This window comes from Euprymna scolopes, chromosome 14 (assembly GCF_053919585.1).
Source record: "Euprymna scolopes isolate OS-2025 chromosome 14, ASM5391958v1, whole genome shotgun sequence".
In the NCBI taxonomy this organism is placed as follows: Eukaryota; Metazoa; Mollusca; class Cephalopoda; order Sepiida; family Sepiolidae; genus Euprymna; species Euprymna scolopes.
Window position 1 is genome coordinate 115,365,352 of NC_136495.1, and position 21,958 is coordinate 115,387,309.

The 21,958-nt window shown below is 33.0% G+C and overlaps 1 protein-coding gene across 3 annotated transcripts in view; it reads right to left on the reverse strand.

The window, feature by feature from the left end:
- Window positions 1-21,958, reverse strand: part of LOC145293237 (uncharacterized) — a 284,727-nt gene that overhangs the window by 47,341 nt on the left and 215,428 nt on the right. For all 3 annotated transcript variants that reach the window (XM_080139807.1, XM_080139806.1, XM_080139805.1), the window contains 3 exons: window positions 18,078-18,143; window positions 13,626-13,694; window positions 9,104-10,291 (listed from right to left, as the gene is read on the reverse strand). In XM_080139807.1, the coding sequence (XP_079995933.1) occupies window positions 9,104-10,291; window positions 13,626-13,694; window positions 18,078-18,143 (1,323 nt within the window). The remainder of the gene's footprint in view (window positions 1-9,103; window positions 10,292-13,625; window positions 13,695-18,077; window positions 18,144-21,958) is intronic.

Consider the following 21,958-nt stretch of genomic DNA (forward strand, 5'->3'; position numbering starts at 1 on the left):
GCAATCTGCCCCACTTTAATTTAATTTAAAATTGGGCAAAAAGTATTTTGGATGAAAATTTCCTGCTCTCACAGGCAATATTATAAATCGACAAAGATAAGTAGAATCTCTAGTTTCTTAGATGTTGGAAAGCCTTCTATTACAATAATTCCTTCCTTCAGAGCACTACATTTTGGTAACATGTATTGGATAGGTTTTTATCAGTATTTTGCTTTTTTAAGCCATTATGGAGATTTTGAAACTGTAAAAGTCACATTGTGACTATTTTTCTAATTCTTATAGTGCTCGACATTACTTTTGTATTTTGAAGTGAATAAACGTTTTAAAGTAACTAAAAACTTATTCAGGTAGGTAGAAGAATAACTTGTCTTGCCTTTGGTAACATTCATTTGTTTTATATATTTTCTTTTTAAACAATTTTTTTTCGTACCTCTGTCTATACTAAAACAAACCCAAATTCAGAATAGTGGTCAGTAGGTCAGATAATTTTATGTTACCATAATCTGATTTAAGTATACCTCTAATAATTATTTCATTAGGTATGGGCAATAATGGCGGATATAAAGATAGGCGGCCATAGTTTTGAAGTTTATCAATGTTTTTGTAAGTTTTCGACTACTTTTTAATTGTATTTGAAAGATCAAAGCCGAAAGTTAATTTCCAAAAGGAAAAAAAATATTTACGAGAGAGAGAGAGAGCCATAATGAAAAGTGTTTTCATGGCGACATTCGAAAGCTGACAAATTCAGCTAAATTTAAGTTAAATAAATTCATTCTAAAAATACTTTGAAAGATATTAGTTTTAGTATTCAAAGATATTTAGTAAAGTCCTAAAAAAATAACACCTTTTTTGTACAATAAAAAAAAGAAGCTCCCAGAAGCGAAAAATTCTCATAAATTATGTACATATGCTGAAATAATCGCTAACTTCCGTTTGTATGACGACACTATCTTTTTTTTTTTTTTTCTAGCAATTAAAGAAAAACAAGATAAAGCAAGATTTATAGTCTACACAACTTTTCATTGCATAAAAATATATTTTCAAAAATAAAGTTTACAAGGGAAGTAACTCTGAAAGTCTGAAAAAAAAAAAAAATTAAGAATGTTAGATAGCTTCCCTTGAAATTAGAGGACTAATTCTTTTTATCTTTTTAAAACTTTTTATTTATTTTTTTTATTTTTCTACGTGCGTCTGAAGAATGTTATGCTTCGAACATATTAGAGTACTTATTCAGATTGGCACTTATAGAAGCAATTAAAAGTCAAGCAAAGTCTGTATGATGTATTAATTGTAGAACGGAATAAAATCACGTAGTTTGATCAAATAGTTTTTTTCTTTTTTCCTTATTTAAGAAAAATTTTACGATTAAGCCAGTCGGCCATGATTAAATCTGACGAAATAAAAAAGGGAGGGGGCAACTCGAAGCGAACTGCCGAGGGGGGGGGGAATTAGCCTTATGTTTAATGGAGTTTAGTAGTAAAATCACTAAAAATTTTAATTAAAAAAAAATTTGTTTATACGTGATTTTGTGAATATGACATTTTCGTTCTGTAACAAGTACATACATTATACAGACTTGTCTGTATTTCCTTTACTTTTAATTGCCCCATAAGTGCCAATCTAAGTAAGTACCCATATTTGTACCACTAAGGAATATATATAGTTGACCATGTAATCATTTTTACTTCGTTTGTATCAAAGCTAATGAAAAATGGTCCATTTTGCAGCTTCCCTAAGCTTACTAGGTAATTCTAGCACATACATAACATGCGAGATACCCTAGATTTTGCCCCAAAGAAAAATAGGGTTTGTATTACTGTACACATGGATTCGAAAAAGTTGTCAAAAAAAAAAAAATATATAACAAATAAATGTTATCAAAGGCAAGATAAGTTACTTTTCTACCTAACTGGATATATTTTTCGTGTTTTTATTCAATGTAACATGTTTATTCAGCTCGAAAAGCATATAGTGTTTACCGATGTATTGGAAAATTCAAAATGGCACCGGACACTCTCTTTAACACGGTAAGTTCAGGAAAAGATGTTATAAATAATAAACTAGACAAAATACTGTTAGAAATTCGCTCATTATATGTTACCGTGACATAAGTTGACATATATTCGGTGTTTTTTAATAGTATTTTGTCTAGTTTATTATTTATAACACCTTTTCCCAAACTTACCATGTTAAAGAGAGTGTCGGGCGCCATTTTGAATTCTCCAATACATCGGTAAACACTGCATATTTTTCGAGCTGAATAAACATGTTACATTGAATAAAAACAAAAAAAAAAAAATGTATCCAGTTTGGTAGAAAAGTAACTTATCTTGCCTTTGATAACATTTATTTGTTATATATTTGTTTTTTGACAACTTTTTCGAATCTGTGTACAGTAATACAAACCCGAAAAATAATTACTAACGGATTGCAATGCCCGAAGGATTATTGTTGGTTTTATTGTTAAAACATTATTCGGCACTTGAACACTTTTTTTTTCTTTCATTTTTAAAGACTTCTAAAAATTTACTCTGAAAATGACTTTTCAAATTTATTTATAAATTTTAATTGTTTTCTTTATTTATTACGAAAGTTTAATTGGCAATGTGATTGTTTTAAGGGAGGTAACTCTATTTTACTAAAGTAATTGAAAAAAAAATCATTTTTTTTAAATATTTAAAAAAAATTGATATCGTCGCATTTTACATTTTTGTCGTTTTTAGTATTATAAAACTTTGTTACATTAAATAAAGTACTTGAAAAAAAAATTCTTACAATTCTTACGATATAGTTACCTACCTTAGAACAATCAGTTAAGATTATGCATTGCCCCTCCCTTCCCCCAAAGTCATACATTTTCGTATAATGACAACTTTATTCATTTCGGAATTTCTTTTCATTAAAAAGTTTCCTTAAAAAAATAGTAATTCGTTTCCGGAAAAAACCCTTGACTCATAATTTACACGTGCAGCTACCCTTACAGAGAGTATCCATTGTCTCTTGAGATTGAAGGAGGCATCTCCTGTGAATTAAAAACTGCTACTTCGATTGTTCTACATCTACTAAACCAAAAACTTTCGTCCATGAACATGATCATATCGTTGAAGTTTTCTGTTCTGCACACATCTCCCTATATTGTCCAGATTTAATTTTCTTAAGACACATTAAACAATCATTGTATCAGTCTCGTATCATTTCTATCCATGCACTTTATTAGCCAGGTTTCATTTCTATACATCTCTACCTCTACTATTATGTAAAAGGAACTTTGTATGTGTGTCCGTTCCCTATAAGCTCCCAAACGGCTGGGTCAATTTTTAGATAGGTTTTGTATTGGAATGTTGTCGATAAGTATTTATAAGTGAAAAAAAATCTAATGAAAGAAGGAGCAGCCTATTCTAACTAAAGTTAACACCTTATACAACCTATCATCGCAAGTGCATTTGAGAAGTTTTATTACCACACGAGCAGAAAGGCCCGGCATATATAATCAATAGTAGGTTCTTTGATATGACTGGAGCACATTCAAAAGGAATGTTTCTAGAGCACAATTAGAGCATGTCTACCATAATACTTGATTTTTGTATTTTAAACTTTAATTCAAACCATTATATGTAAATAATTTTATAAAATCGACAAGTTTCTCTACAGTGCAATATAAACTGCAATGTATTGTGAACTAAGTCATTTCCGAGATTTATGTGAAGCTTCCTCCCGGATCTCCAACTAGGGCAGGTAATTAATTGATTTGATTGAAAAATGGACGAGTTCACCGATTTCGATGAAAATAAAATATGGTAGGGTGAAACGTTTGTTGATCCTCATTCAACGTCAGGGCAACGTCGGGTCTCCTTGCTAGTATTTGCTAAAGGCGTCTTCATGGTGGTACTTCAAAAAATATTTTGTTCAGGTACGTTTTGCTGTTCTTGTTTGTAAAAACAACTAGTATTCCCAAATAGTCACCAATTTGGTACGGCCCAGGTCTAACGTTGCTTAACTGCGATAATCTAATGAGAACTATTGTCTCAACGTGATTACATTATATTCATATACAAAGAAAAAATATTAATTGATACGAATAAAATGGAGTTTGTTTTATGGCATATACACTCCACTCAAATCTTTTCATGCTAAAATAGGTCCTGGATATGACCTTAAACTATATCTGATGGTGAGCCCCCAGCTTGCGAGCTTTGGGGAGTGTGGAGCCACCCTTTAATTGCCATTGCTCCCAGGTCCACTCTGACCCGGACTGGTAGTACCTGTTAGAACATTAAATAACCTGAAAAGGCTTGATATGCTGTAAAACAACCAACCTACGATCATGCTTAAATCATAGTATTTAGTTTAATATCAGCTTTACATGCTGGCATGTATTGGACACTTTTATGAAATTGACTTAAAAACTATTGTATCTCTGACCAAGTCTTTATTTATCCCTCTTTCTCTCATGTCTATTTTTATCGTTTCCTTCCATGTTTTCCTTGGCCTTCTTTGAACTGAAACTACAACCTCAACTGTTCTACATCAACAGATTCAAGAACTCTCATCTGTCCTTTGAACATGACTCTACAATCAAAGTCTCCTGAGGTCATCAGATCTAAGTCTGTGTTTAAGACCCACATTACACATCCATTACATTATTTTCATATTATTTATCTCCATGCAGCGCATGTCCTCAACTCTCACTAAAGCACAGTAAAAATCCATGTACATGCAGTTGGAAAACGGTGGGAAAGAGACTGGAAGGATGTTTAATCAACTGCCATGTTGAAATTTATTCTAATCTCTTCTGTGTAATGTGTTTCGGCTGCATGTATAAAACACACATCACACATCTTTCAAGAATTGTGCCAAAGAGAGAAATGAAGAAAACAAAAAACCCCATTATTATTATTTATTATAAATTATTGGAAATCTAATACATAAACGGCTATATGTCTGCCTGTTTGTCGGTCGGTCTGTTTGTCTCCATATTTTCAAACTCTATCTCCTCTGAAACTAAAAGTCGAAGAGTGGCGCTAAGGGCCTCAAATGATTGGATTTTTTATGGGCCGTTCTTTTATGGGTCTTTAGCCGGTTAAAATTGTTTTTATGGGGTCAAAAAGAGGTCAAAATTGAAAAAAAAAATCGTAAAACATTTTGTACATATATCTTAGTTTATTTTTATTTTTAATTGGTTTATATGCGTGTCACGTTGGTACAGTGATAACGTCACCAGCTTTGAATGCTACCGTTTCTGTTTCGATTCGAGCTGATGGCACTTAAATACTTTTTTTTTTTTTTACTTTTGAAATCACGACTATAATAATATAGGAAATTAAACAAATTAAAATATCATATTTAAGCGTATTTTATGACCAGGCAAAGCCCGTCCCCCTGATAATTGTAATTAATTTATTACTGTTATATATATATTTTTTATACATTGCAATAAGGGAAGGTTTTATTTTTTTAGGTGGAGAGATTGAAAAGACTAACAACACTAAGAAGCATAACACACAAAAAAAAAATAAACATAAAATAAAATAAATACAAATAAATGGATGAAATAAGCTGAATGATAAATAGAAAATAATCACAAAATTTGAAATATAACATCATTTTCTCTCATATAACACATCTTGTGAGATTTTAAAAGTTGGACCTAAATAGCATTTAAGCTGGCATATAAAACTTTGATTCTGACTAGCCAAATTTCATTTGCTATTGTTGTAACATATTATGAGTATTATAATAACATACTTTCCTAGAATTTATTTAAAAAAAGTATGTATTCCCGCCTAGACCACATTTTTCACATGACAGCAAAATTAAAATCAACAAAGAGAATAACTAATAGTTTTTAATTTAAGAATATAAAGACAGTTGCCTTCCTTGCAACTATAATCTTATTTCTTTTTCTGTATAAGTTAAAAAAAAAAATGCAAACTCAAAACTTAAAAACTAAAATGACTTCATTGCATCCTGGGCAACACAGGGTAGTGTCAGTTAGTATAGTTTGTAGAAAACAGGCAAAATATTTATATTTGTTCATATAATCTTACTTCATTCAGAAATTCAGTTTGATTCTAGAATCATGAAATCGTCCCTGTTTACTTGCCTCTGCACAAAGTCAGAAACAAACAAACAAAAAAATAACATTAGTTTTAAATTGAAATGCTTTTTCTTTTTTTTTTTTTTTTTGCGTTTTTTGGTTTCGGTGGCATCCTTTTGAGAGGTAAAGTTTACAAAAAGAAAAATAAATAAATAAATAAATAATCTGCCTCCTTTACTCACTCTGTTGCCTAAAGTACATGTTCCATAATTCATAAGTTCAATAGTTTAGGATTTTACCAAGTGTATGGGTATTATTGATACTCATACACATGCACCGATCACAAGGTCATTTTTCTTTTAACATGGGGAAACTCCAACTCCCCCAAAAGGGGAAATCTGGATAGACAAAAAATTGCCTCTGTCTAGAAGGATTTCTCCTTTTACTGACAGAGTAAAGAAAAAAATAAAAATGTAATATCAAAGCAGATACTACACTTTTATCCTAGACAATACAGGACCATGAATGACCATGTGATGCCCAGTGATAGTCACACTCCACATTAAACCTGGTCTTATGTCTTATTCTGCCCTCATGGAAGGCAGGTAAATAAATTCAGAAATCAAAGAATATTAAAGTTCTGAGAACTATACAAAGGTGAGACCGATCACCTTCCGAAGGCAAGGCTAGAAGAACACTGTAAAGCCGTGACACAGGGAGAGGTTGACAAGTCGGAACTAGCTGATCACATATGAAAAGGAAAAGAAACACACTTTCCTTTATGGAACGAAGTCCAAATAATTGACAGGGATGCAAGGTGAAAGGTCAGTTGACTCAAGGAGGCAGCACATATGCTAAAAAAAGAAAAATTACTAAACAAACCAAGCCTAGAGATTTGGAAGCTTTTAGAAAAAAAAAAAAAATTGTACACCCTTAAAATTTTGGCAATGGAAGGGAGATAATCCCCTGTTGATCTTTATTAGAGTTGCTTTCCCTTTGGTCAACCAATTTTTTTTCGCAAGTATGAAACCATAGCCATAAAATAGAGACTAACTTAAAGAATACGAAAATATCTACAGAGGCAGTAACTTTTCTCTTTTCTTTTCCAAGCAACAACCAACATGCCTGAGGACGGTCAGAAGCCAATCTGATCAAAACGTTGCATAAATAACAATCAAGATGAGAATAATAGTTCGATCAATACAAGTAATATAAACATAAAATGTTGTGTGGATTAACCTGCCCATTCAGGTCACCTACTTGGTAATGTTCAGAACGGATTCCATTGAAATCAATAAATTTCACTGATATATTCTGCTTTAAATGAAGCATGACAGCCAATGCAGAGTGGAGGATGTCCTACTTTGATCAAAATATCAATGCATTATGTATGTGTGACCAATGTGGAGTCAAACAAGAGTTACCTTCTCTTTTCTCTTTCTTCCATAACTCTGGGTTGGTTGGATATTCTTTTTTTTTTTTTTTTTTTTTTTTTAATTTTTCTATTCACATCGGTATTCCATTGGCCATTTACTTATGAAATTTTAAATTCTTAGTTTTAGACCTTTTTTTTTCGCTGAAGTGTAGTTCGTCTATATATATTCCATTGTAAATAGAACACAACTTAAACAATCGATTTTACAGCATTTATTCACTATATCTGGTTCGACGAGTGTGTTCATAACGTGGTCTTCATGATATATTAATGTTTAATTACTTTTGATGCATAAACACACAACTTTTCCGTTTTGAATTCTTTTTTTTTTGTTATTAATATATTACTGAGTTTTTTTTGTTATTAATATATTACTGAGTTTTTTTTTGTTATTAATATATTACTGAGTTTTTTTTGTTATTAATATATTACTGAGTTTTTTTTGTTATTAATATATTACTGAGTTTTTTTTGTTATTAATATATTACTGAGTTTTAGTAGAAATCATTGTGTTCCTTACTTTTTTAATGCAATTTAAAAATTTTTTAAATTTTTTTTGTAAAATTTTTGATTCATTATCGACAGTCTGTTTGACAGATCTTACTTGCTAGGACCTCAGTAATGATGTCATTTTCAGATCATAGGCCTTAATAACATATATTACAAAAGCTACAGTTCATAACAGTCAGACAATAGTCCTTGGCATCTAGTACTGCCAATTTGGCAGGTTTCTTGCTAGATCCGGAGATCTTGCTTTGAAGCTATCTAGTAAAATTTGGATCTAGCAGCTAGCGTTTTTTTATTTTTTATTTTTTCCTGCAAACACACAAATAATAATTCAGTTTTTGTTGTTGGTTATAAAAAATAAATGAAGTCGTTTTGCTAGAAGTAAAAATGTATCCATTTTAATATTACTCCTAGCTGGCCAAAATATTGACTGCTAAAAAACAAAAACAAATGAATTATATCTGTACAAATATCATAGCTGGAAAAACATAAATAGAGAAATTGAATGCCTACAGGGATAGAACTTGAATGCCTACTAGATATTGTCCTACTAGACATTATCCTCGAGTGTCTAAGGTCTCTCTGTACAGCGGTTTGTCAGGACAACCTGGCATGAGGATACTTTTCCCTGCAAGTAAACTTTGATCAAATATTCAAAATCAAGGAATGTTGCACCTTTTCCAAATGATGTTACCTCACGTAACCACACAAAGCTGGATGCTCCACCAGAATAGATGAATTTTTGTTCTGGAATCTAGTAAAACCAGGAGATCACAATAAAGATATCGTATAACATATTTAAATGGTCAATTGGGGAGCAGGAAATTATGTTCCCAACTTCTTTACGTTTGGGAGGTAACGGAGAACTTTAATGGTATATTCGAATATTTATGTATCTCATATAGAGATCATGTGTTAGCCCGTAAGAAGGGGGCCCCCTTGTATTTTTGAGAACTTTGACTGCAGTAAAATGAAACAAAAAGGGGGTCTGAATCAAATAGCGATATATCGGGCGAATTGCTATTTAGGTCTGACTTTGAAAATTCAACCAACTTATTTTTAGAGAGTAGAATTAAGAAATGGTTTCTATCATGCTGTTAAAGGGAGAGAGGATGTGTTCTTACCTTTTGGATGACTTGCAAAGCCTTGCAAGTCTCTTCTTCTTTTTCTTCTTTCTTTTCTTCTTCGTCTTTTTCTATTCTTTCTTCTATTACTGTTTCTTTCTCTATTTCTTTTTCTTCTTTAATTGATTGCTTTTCTTTTATTTCGTCTGTAATTTCTTCTTTCTGTATTTTCTTTTCTACTTCATTTCCTTCTTCTGTAATTATTTCTTTTACCCTTTCTTTTACTGCTATGTCTACTTCTTTCTCTTCTCTTTTGATTAATTGTTTCTGGTCTACTTTCTTTTCTTCTTCTTCAATTGTATTTTCTTCTTTTTCGTTCTCTTTTTCTACTTTTTCTTTTATGACAGTTTCTTTTTCTACTTCGTTTTCTTCGTTTTTAATCAATTGTTTATGTTCTACTTCCTTTTCTTCTTTTATTTCGTTTGTAACTACTTCTTTCGTTATTTCATTTTCTACTCTCGTTTCGTCTTTTATAATTATCCTTTCTTCCTTTTCTTCTTTTATTTCGTTTGTAATTACTTTTATCGTTACTTCATTTTCTACTCTCGTTTCGTCTTTTATAATCACCCTTTCTTCCTTTTCTTCTTTTATTTCGTTTGTAATTACTTCTTTCGTTACTTCATTTTCTACTCTCGTTTCGTCTTTTATAATTACCCTTTCTTCCTTTTCTTCCTTTTCTACCTTTTCGTTTACTGATTCATCTTCTTTTTCTTTCACGACAGTTTCCTTTTCTGCCTCCTTTTCTTCGTTTTTAATCAATTGTTTATATTCTATTTCGCTTTCTCCTTTTAATTCTTGTGTAATCATTTCTTTCTTTACCACCCTTTCTTCGTTTGTAACTATTCTTTCTTTTTCTACTTCTTTTTGCTTTCCTTTTTCTACATCTTTTACTTCAATGGCGTCCTTTCCTTCCTCTTCTTTATCCACCGTTTCTTTCTCTTCTTTTCTTTCTTTTGGGATTACTTCTTTTTCTACTTCCTTTTCTATTTTTGTAATAACTTTTTCTTCTTCTGTTTCTTCTTTTTCGTTTGATACCATTTCTTTCTCTTCTTTTGCTATAATTGCTTCCTTTTCTTCTCTTTCTTTTGTTGCGTCCACTTTTTCCTTTTCTTCTTTTTCTCTTTCCTCTTCTTCTTCTTTCTTGTTCGTTTCTTTCAGTAGTTCTTCTTTAATGTCATTATCTTTGCGCTAAATTAAAAAAGAAAAAGAAAAAAAAGAAGAAAAAATAAAGATCACAATAATTACACGATAGAAAAAAAAACAACTCAAAAATGGATTCGGCAAATTTAATATTTAATTGTATCTACTCGGCATTGTCTGAAGGTTTACTTTCAATCATACTTCATTTATTGAACCCGTCCTCCTCACCAAATTTGGTCTTTTCTCTATAAATTTCCAGTGAGAAAATATTTACATCGTTTTTAACTATAATTCAATGAAATTACATACTCCATTAAAAAAAAAAAACCGGCCTTACAATAAAATGAATAGAATCCCCTTTTTTTACAAGGGAGTCACCACTTATCAAGGCCCGAATGTCACTCAAGGATAAGAGTTAATAAATGTAATGTGGTAGTGTAGTAATCGTTAGTGGTGTAAGTTGGGTAGAATTTGATTATTTAATTAAAAAAAAAACTTGTTTACATTAGACTTGAAAGCTATCATGCTGTAGTCGGCCGAGAAGCAGACCAATGGAACAGTGTTCCACAGGTGGGCAGTTCTAGGAAAGAAGCTGCGTTTAGATTTAGGCATAGATAGAGAGTGGGGAAAACTGTTGATAGTGGTTTAAGCTGGTCGAGTATTTTTTTGTGAAAGTTTGGTAAGGGGTGGGGTAAGCGATAGAACAGGAACAGGCTGCTTATGAAATATCGAAATTTAAATCCCAGAAATAGTTTCGAGGCTTCGTCTTCTACGTGATAATATGTATATATTATAAAAAGATGTTGCATGCCAGTTTTCTCGCCCCCCCTCCCTTTTTTTTAAAAAAATCGGACCTTTGTGACATTTGGTTAAAATAATTACGGTGACGTTTGGTTATTAGATTAACTGCCTAAAATTGTTAAAAGCCATAACATACTTTAAAATGCCAACTTAAAAGTTACTTTTGAACGTCACTTGACACAGACAGAAAATCACATGTTTTACAAGTGTCTTATAGTAGAACCCCGGGATACGGCATTAATTAGTTCCAGGGTTGGGATAATAAGGCGAAATCGCCTTATGGCGGGGCATAAGCAAATTTTATAGAGTACATATTAAAAATGAGTAACAAAATGAAGTACAGTATATAGTACACATGTATATCATCAATAAGGCTATGACAACAGCATATTCTTTTCCTTGTTTGGATTCTCAGGTATATATCCATTGATATCTTACATGTTTTTTATGTAGAGTGATGCGGTTCTGGGTTGATTAATCTAATTGTGTCGGATATATACTCGAGAGCCAAAACAATGAAAAGAATATGCTGTTGTCGTAGCCCTAATAATAAACCGTAAGGCGGGGCAAATACCGTAACCAGGGCCTGAAAAACATCGTATTCCACATCGTAACCTGAAAAAAAAACCGTATCCTAAGGCCACCATATCCTGGGATTCTACTATATAATTATCTGTCTCCATTTTTTTCAAACTGTATTATCTCCTTCGAGACGAATTGTTACAGAGCAACATTAGGGGGTCTCAATTAACTGTATTTTTTGTGGACCGTTTTTTATGGGTCTTTAGTCAAGAGGGTTCAAAATTGAAAGAAATGAGAACCTTGGCAAGCATAAGTCAACTTAAACTGCTATTCTACACATGCGCATATATATATATATATATATATATATATATATATTTCTATGCTAATCTTAGTTTATTTTGATCTATTTTTTTATTCAACTGACAATGGCTGATTCAATAACGTCTCAAATTGAAACGCTATAAATTTTGGTTTTAGTTTCAGTTTCGATTCTAGCTGATGGCACACAAGCAATATATTTTTTTTTACTGCAGAAATCACAACTATATATTGGGTACAATATAAGATGAAATAATCGATAGAAGATTGACTTTATAATAATAAATACGAAATCTGCATAAATTAAAATATCACATTTAAGCACATTTTATGACCCGGCAACACGAGGCTCCCTTTGCTAGTATTAAAATAAAAATATTAAACTAGTAAACCGTATGTTTAGAACCCTCATTACAATTTTGATCAAGGTCCATTGCTTGTTTTATTTGGATTATTTAGACTACTGTTCTCATCTTGAGTGTTATTCTCACAACGTTCCGTCTTGCCTGTTTTTAATCCAGGGGTTTGAACGCTGGTGGTGGGGTCTCTTTCAGGTGTGGTTTGTTTGATAACTGACAGGTGGTTAAGTATCCTTGGTAATGTGGCACTATTTCTCAATGCCACGGTTTCTAACACACTCTACAGCATGGCCGAGTGGTGATTTGGCCATGGGCGTAGAGATACAAAGAAATGCATTCCCATAATTCCCTTTCCAGATCTCTCTTTTTCTGTTCGCACCGTCATGAGGTGAGCACGCATATTTCTGTCTCTCCGTAAATGGGGAGGAGGGAGGACCCCCTCCCTCAATACTAGTTAGGGTAGGTTAGTTAGTTCTGAAAAGCCTATTGCCTATGTTTAATTGTTAAAAAAATTAATTATAATTTGTATATTGCATTGTAATATATTTTTTGTAAAATAAATAGTTAAGATTATACTATATATATTACAATTGTGTCGCGTGTCGTTTTTTGTGTCTGCCATAAATGCCTTCATTGAAGAATGAGTCGGCCCTGAGAAGAAAGAAGATTCCAACCCGAATGCCACCAGAGGTCAAGACGTTTCCTGGGAGAAGAAGGAGCCACACCCACATCCAACATCCCATGTTTGCTTTTCTTGATACACAGACCCTAATGACTGGCCATCTTTACGTCTTCTCGAGAGCACTTCTAAGGCATATAGTATAACACGTCTGTCGGTCACACACCAGTGACCGGCTGATCGTGTTACAGGTAAAAGATGCGGTCGTAGTGCTTCTCTGATCGACATTTCACCGAACAGAGGTAGTTCTTCTCTATCAGTATTCGTTAAATGTCGGAGTGTTTTCAAATGCCGTATTGCGCAAGCAGGGATGTACAGAGGGTGGTGGTGGTGCTGCTGCTCTTTGCAGAGAAATGTATTATAGGCCTGTGCCCCACCGAGACACGTTTTTTTTCTACTTGGGCCCCTGCCCTGAAAAATATCTCTGCACGGCACTGTGCGCAAAAGTGTGTGCCCTCGGGTATTTCCGGCATGAATAACTGTCATTGACATTTTAATATTTCAGTTTTAGATTCGATTATTTCGTCTTTGGATTTATAAACGTCAGTTAAAAGACTACGTTTTTTTTTGTTTCCCAGCCAATTAGCGAACACCCTTACCATTATGGCAAATGGACAGATACCGTAATATGTAGGTTACCAATTGGATTTACTATTAAGAAAATAGATATTTTTTTTTTAGAAAGGTCAGATTTACTTACCCATTTCTGTATTGGTTCCAATGATTTTGTCTCGGCCTCCAGAATATCGACGGCGTCTTCAAACTTTGTCTGTTTATTAGTTAAAAAAAAAAAAGAAAAGAAAAGAGGGGAAAATTAAATAAAACTGAATTAGTTTTAATTAATTGACACTCGTATGAATACAATTACAGGTACATGTTCAGAATAAGAACGAAACTCGAAAGTCTCAAACTGAATTTTCGTTAAAGAAAAACAACAAAAACAATGTTATCTACTTCATTTTTATGTCAGTATCAACTAAAAGCAACATTATTTACGTGTTATATCGTAATTAATAAAATATTACTATATTATTACATGAAGCACGTACTTTCACGATTTCAGGATCCATTGACCCATTGAAATGTAACAAGACAGATTCAAGTGACCTCCCCTGCTAGCATAGACCTTGTCTATTTGTTATTTAAGTATAACTATAATTTTCTTGCAAAACTATTTTCATTAATAATTTATTTTCTACTCTATCATTTTTCGTAATTTTTAAATATCTTACTAATTTCGACACGACAATTACATAGATAACATTGGTTTTAATTGAAATCGAATATTTCGATTTTTGATTTTCATTCTTATTTTGAACAAAAGCTTAATTATATCATAAGAAATAAATAAAACAAATGAACGCAAGTTTTTAAAAATAAGAAAGTGCCCAACGAATGGAGTGATATATATATATATATATATATATATATATATATATATATATATATATATATATATATATATATATATATATATTAAAAGAAAGACACATACACACACACACACACACACACACACACACACACACATATATATGTGTGTGCGTGTGTCTTTCTTTTAATAATATTATTGGAATTCATCCCCTTTTCCTTGTACCTATTTGTGAATTATTCCACGGATTTCTGCCTTTTGGATTACTTTGGATCATCTTCCAATTACGCGATTCCATTGGATTTTACTTGTGCTAATAGAACTTTAACTAACTTTCTTGGATTCTGCATTTTTGGATTTTACCGTCATTGGATATTTTACCCTTCAGCAGACTATCCATTCATATGAAATCACTTTTTTTTATTCACCCTATTCCCTCTGCTTCACTTTTTGTTATCAAGTAAGATCTATGACTTACTTGTAGTTTCATTTAATACTTTTGCAAGCAAAATCCGATCCTCTGATGAGAAGGAAAGCATTTCTTTGAAACTCCGCGGATTAAGGACTATTCACTTATTTAGTGTTTCCTTTTTAAAATTAAATATGTTTTTAACTCTTTTTCAAAGTGTTTTTTAACATGTTTTATTAACTACTTGTTCTTATATATATATATATATATATATATATATATATATATATATATGTGTGTGTGTGTGTGTGTGTGTGTGTGTGTGTGTGTGTTTATGTTTATATATATATATATGTTTCATTAGACAGCAGGTATAATTCCTGTTTGTTATTCTTGAGATCGATCGTTTCTATTGGTTGGATCAATGTTTGAACGTTCTATTCCAGTATAAAAAGACATTTGCCATAGCGGCGAACGTTTTCGACTTCCATTTGTTTTCCATGAGTTGTTTTCAAGCGCGTGATGAATTAAAAAATGTGTTTAGTGAATTTATTGAAAAAGTTGATTAAAATCATTTAAAAGCACTTAAGCGTACCCTCGTCCTCATATTGAGCCGGATTGATGCCGGTTTGTTTTTGTGAATAAGTAGGGCTTCTATGAAGGAGAGGCACAGGTTACAATATGAGACGGCTTAAATGGTGGTATTTTATATTAATATATTTCTGAATTCATTTTTTGGGGTGTCGTGTGCTACCTATATTTTCGTAGATGGAGCTGTTAGGGAGAGACAAATGACATGTAAATCGGTGAGAAATACTAGTCCTAGTCATGCCTATGTATGAATTGTTTTTAAAAACACATTCTCCTATAAGACATTTGAAAACATATACGGCGTTACTAGTTTTTAGCAAACTGTCGTCGGATGTCGGGTTATTGCATATTAGTAGTTAGTCATTTTGGCCCTTTTGTAATAAATAATGAATCGCAGTTTTTTTTTTCCTGTGCGGAAAATATGATTATATACAATATTTTTAAAATTATTTTTTCGTCGATTTTATAATTAAGCATGCATTTGATTACATTAGAATGAATTATTATTATTATTATTATTATTATTATTATTATTATTATTATTATTATTGGTTCATAAGGAGCTTTCACACAGGTCATTAAAGATCTCTCCTTGAAAACAGCCTGTGGTGTTCCCTGGAAGTTGAGTGACAACAAGTCTCCTCAGATTTCCAGTACTCTCCACCTCTTTCGATATTATTTGCAAATAAATTTGCATTATCGCAACAACTGCTTGCCATTGATTTCTCGTTGGCAGCGGCTATTGGTCTTCACTGGAATTTGAGTGGTAATAAGCCTCCCCAAGGTCCCAGTTCGCTTGGCACTTTTCCAGCAGTGGTCTGGTCAGTGCTCTCTCCCCAGTCTTTCCTTCCTCTTTGGCTCTACTTGGCTGTTTGGTCTCACTTGTAATGGAAGGTAAAGCGTATTTAATTTATTGATCTACAATATAATTAGGCAAGTTATTATTAATAACGGTTTGTTTTATCAAAGAGAGTGCCTTATAAAATATTTTGCTAGTAGATGAATTGCGTTTGGCTCGGTAGATGAGGTTTTTCACTACGGCCAGTTTATACTTATAGGGACATTCACTTTTAAAATTAAGAGACTGGCCCGACAAATGGAAAAGATCTTAAAAGAAACAAACAGGAATATTCAATGAAATATGCACAAGAGAAAAAATGTTGCCTATATATATATATATATATATATATATATATATATATATATATATATATATATATATATATATATATTCCAGGTAGAAAGATATCCCAAAATTAAGAATAATTGAATTTCAACAAGGGTTGTCGATAGTGCTCAATCAAAGAGAGCGAATCACATTTTATTTTTCTTTATGTAAATACAGTCATATCTTGCTACGATGTGCAGACCGTTTCAATCATATTTGATTTCATCAGGCAAGAAAAATTAAACTACAAGAATTAAAAATGTACCAGGCCTTTTCAAATTTTGAGGAGAGAAAAAATGCCGTGACTGGCATGAAGTTCTTATGGGCTTAAATTAATTACAAAAACCAAGAAGGGAAAAGGGTTAAAGGGATAGTGTTAGGGAAAAGTTAGAGAAAGTGGTAATAAGGAAGGGGTAATATAATGATATAGAGGGGAGTATGAATACACTAAGGGGAGGAGAAAGAGAGGAGGAGGGAAAACAGTTGTCGTGGTTTCAGACAACGACGATAGTAACGATATTATAATTCAAGTCATTTAGAAGTGTTTCAACTATAAAAAAAGTTTAACTAAAGTGGGTCATCTTGTCTATCAATAAAATAAAACGTCTTTCGTTTAATTTTAATTTTATTTTTTTAATTTTTATTATTATCCACTGATTTGAAATTAACGTTGACTTTTTTCTATTTGTACCGGATTGGATGTTTTTTATTGGATGTTTGTATCGAAATGGGCATTTATTTATTCAATTTGTATTTTAATTAGAATATTTAAGCTTATCAAATAGTAGTTATTTTAGCTTTTATTTTGTTTCCTTATATATATATATATATATATATATATATATATATATATATATATATATATATATATATATGTGTGTGTGTGTGTGTGTGTGTGTGTGTGTGCATATATATATATATATATATATATATATATATATATATATACATATATACACACACACACATCCACATACCACATATCTGTATACATGGTATTTGCGTGCGTGTCTATAGGCAAGCAAACAGTAACTGACGTAGCAATAAGGAAATGCATAATGAAGTGTGGGAGGAGACAAAGAGAGGAGGAAAGGTAGAATGGGAAGAAATGATGTGAAAAGGAAATGTAACAGAGCGCGGATGCGCGTATGCAAGTTCCGAGCCTTGTGCGACATGGTGGGAGGTAGAGAACAAAAAAAAAAAAGGTAAGGAACAAGAAAAAGACTATAAGAAATAACATGCGCACAGACAGAAAAGCACTTTCGAGAACACGTTCAAGAGCACGTTTGAGCACGATCACGTTTTATTCGGCAAAGTACACAAGAATAAATGCCATTGTTACAAAAAAACAAAACAAAAAGAAACAAAAAAAAAGAAAAAAAAGAAAAAAAAACAAATAAAAGAAAAAAAAGAAAAAAAACAAATAAAAGAAAACAAAAGAAAAAAAAACAAAAGTGAGTAGAGTTATTACTTGTCTTCTGTTACTTGCGATGTAGACTTCATACAACGTGCGGGTCTCGTGGGTAAACGTTAATGTAACGTTACAGAAAAATAAACCGAAGAAGAAAAAAAAGGAAAGAATGAGAGGAAATCAAGAGAAGAATCAACTCACGTCTTCTGTCTCGCGTGTTTCCTTTTCCAGAGTTTGGGCTTCACCTTGCGCATCGACAAAATCACTCTAAAAAACGAGGAAGAAAAGTCAATCAAGCTGCTGTAGAAATTAACGAGCAACGAACTATCAAAAATACAACACTCCAAGCAGTAGTGTGTAGAAGTCTGATGATGACCGGGACAAACTCATTGATTGTATGTCCCAATGACTGAAGTATAAGTCCTAACACTGAGAAATATTATGAGAACGGAAGATAGTTTGAATAATAACCGCCCTTCTAACGAAGGTAAAGACTACAATTGTACTTTTTCTGTGATCTTGTTTTAGAATTCGAAGTACCGTTTTGTCGGATATCTCTCCATACCTGATAACCTGACTTTACTTGGATTCCTGTAACGTGGTTGTTACATTTTAACACTGACTCGCAAAGAAACAAAAAAAAAAAAAAATCAACACAAGTTTTTATTTTTTATTTTTTAGTACTTATTACCAGTCGTTTCATCACCAAGCCACTGACACGTATTTTCAAAACCAACAGAGTATGGTCGCATTTCCGTTTTTCTCTTTCTCTGTCGATTAGCAGTTTCCTAGTCTGCAGCTATAACCAGCTGTTATGTGTGTAATTCGCTTAACGGTTCACGGTTACCTGGCAATCTTGCAAAAGTTCGGAGGATCAACGAGTCTTGCATCTTGTTTAAAATATTTCTTTTCGTTGACGCGTGGTTAATAGTTCGTGTCTCCGATCCGGCTGTGACGTCATGCTCACGCCATAGCTTGGTCATTTGCATACGTTTCTGTGGCTTCATTACATTCCCATTCATATGCTCGATAAATTGGATTTCTTCTTCAACTGACTAGAATGCATGATCGACATAATGAACACGGACGGCGTCGAATATTTAACATATCAGTTTATTAATTCAATTCCACAACAGTCATCGGTCTGTTCGTTTGTGTTACACGTTCTTACGACTTTACGATGTTCATTTACTTCTCCACGCAGTCATGTGGAAAGAGAGCTCTGTAGCAGTCACGAATAAAATAAAGATTTATTTTTTCTCACGAATCAATGTCCCTGCTAAGCGATTTGGCAACACACTGACCAATCAGCTTGCAGGGCGTATTGATTCCATTTATCTCCTAAGGAACTTCTTTAGCCCCTGTCACAGCAGAGAGAACCCTGGAAGCCTCAAGGAGAGAGACATTACTCATTACCCCCGCCTCTCCCTCTCTCCTGTGCTCGTACTCTGGACGTTCGAGCATTAGCGATATTCGCCGGAAGATAACATCCCAAAGAATTTTCGAATCTTCCTTTTTTTCTCACGTAAACACTATCTAATTTTCTACAACTGAAATAAATCTTTTCGTTGTTGCCTTAAAAGATGCTTTGTTTTCCTTTGTGTTACGTTTTTGCTTACTATTAATACATAGAGGTTCGTCTCGCATCTTTAAAGTGCCATGCGGCTATCTGACGTCTAGCTTTGTATCTCGTAAGTGATTTAACATTACCGTCTCTAACTTAATACGTGCTCTTGTTAGACGAACCACAGCTTTGTATCTCTTAGACCCCCGCACCTTAACTGTCTAACACATTCATTAGATTTCAATAGAATTAGTAAGACTAATTAATAAGACTAATTTCAAAATTAGAACTCGTTGGGAAGTGGGCTGGCGAAGCGGCTACCGACATGAACTGACGACTCGGAGTGCCATGTTCAAATCCTATCGGATTCATAGCACCACTTTCATTAAAGATGTTAACCTTCCTGTGACTATATGACCGCACTGGAGAAACTAATGCTAATCGAATAATGTAGGGACTATGTGATCTGTCCTACGAAAGGCGACTCAAGAGGTTTAACTATTTCTTCTTTGAGCACCGACAATTAAGGGCCGGATTTATAGGGACATCTAAAGTAGGGGAGTTGTGCAGTGAGATGTATGTTCACTTTATATTTAAATTTTTGAATGTTGGTACCGTCGAAAAAAAATGAAGGAACGAGGGCATTTCAGAGACAAACAGTTCGATGTAAATTTGCACCACTCTTTCCATACATTGCGAGTAAAGCATGCTGGTTTCATTATTTTCCCCAATTTTATTGAATTGGAATAAGCAACACAATAAAATGGTAAACCTCCCGGTAAATAGACACATTAACCTTGTCTAGCGTGACCTACGTCAATAGAATGGCGTTCCACTAAAACCACAAAAGTAAAAACAGATTCGAATGTAATTTAACGAAGTTGTCTACAACTTTATTTAAACCATTCCATTTTTCTTAATCGTTCCCTCGGCAGCAACGCCATTCAAATTTAGTTTATTGTTGAGATCGCTTGTTCCCGGTTGGCTGACCTATGATTCTGGTTCTGTGTAGTTCTAGGGGGTTCACTCTACAAAGCTTTGCTCTATCATCCGAGGCGCCCCTACAGGAGAATTTTGAAGGGGCTCCCCATGCATTTTTTGCCGGTCAGAGGGTTGTTCTAAAACTCTGGCTTTTCAACTCTTACTTTCCCGATCCTTGTGTCACATTATCCCGCCGAAGGAGGGAGATTAACACTGTCTGATATATTTACGAATAATAACATTCTGTTAAAAAAAATAACCCCATTTACTCCTGGGCAAAGCTGGATCGGGTCAGCTAGTATTTAATATAATTTTAAAAAAGTTATTTATACATTTTTTTAAAATACGTGTTTAATAAATTCAAGAGCACAGGCTTACCAGCCAACAACCCGTGTCCATCTTTCCGTTTTTGTCGACAATCACGACATTAAACGAACATCTGCCGACTAAAATCCTGAACTTTTACTTTTTTTTATTTACTTTAATTGGTCTTTGAAGGTCGGCAAGCAGTTTTCAAATGCTCAAACGCTCAGTGTATGAGGTTAGGAGAGAGAGAGAGAGAGAGAGAGAGAGAGAGAGAGAAAGAGAGAGAGAGAGAGAGGTAATGTTTCTCTTTGATGCTTCCTGGGGTTTCTCTGCTGGTCGTGATTCCCAAATGGGCCAAAGAAGTTTCTTATGAGACAGATGGAATCAATACTCCCTGCAAGCTGATTGGTCAGTCAGTTGTGCAGCGAGGTGTTTATCCACTTCATATTTAAATTTCTGAATGTTGGTACCATCGGTAAAAAAGAGAGCAAGGTGGGAATTCCAAAGACGAACAGTTCGATGAAAGATGCTATTAGAGTAAAAGAAAAATTATTTTCCAGCAACTAGGGACCTCTACAGGGAAGGGGCTTGATTTTACTGTTTGTCAGGAGTATTTGTGTTGAGGGTGGCATAAGTACAGCAGGTTCGTTGAAGCAAGTTCCATTGAAGTACTTGTAAACCAAACACAGGGGTGCACCATTGCGGTAGCAGTATCAGAATTTTTGTAGGAATTTTTGACACCCTTAACACGAAACTGCGAATACAATATAAAAATATCGTAATTTCTTTGTTAAAAGTGGGTTATTTATTTTCTTTATGGATTATACTCCCAAAATAAACTATTACAGTTGTTTTAAAAGTAATAGAAATATTTTTTTTTAAAAACAGTAATGAATTTTCCGAACTCAATATTTTTCAATTTTTAAACTTTAAAAATCTATCAAAATTTTTCTATTGATTCTATTTTTACGATATTTTCAGGGTCAATGTGAAATTTTATGTTCTTTCCAATAAACTCAATATAATATTTTAGACAAACGTTTGTTTTTTAAATTCACGCCCCCCCCAAGTGTCACCCATTTTCAACTTTCTCTTAAAAAGTAAATAATTAATTTATGTTGAATAGTTTTATATATCAAAAATTGAAGAGAAAAGGTCAATAAATAATATATTCAAATTTAAAACAAAAAAAAAAAATCCGTTTTTTAGAAATTTACCTGTAAAGTCCGAA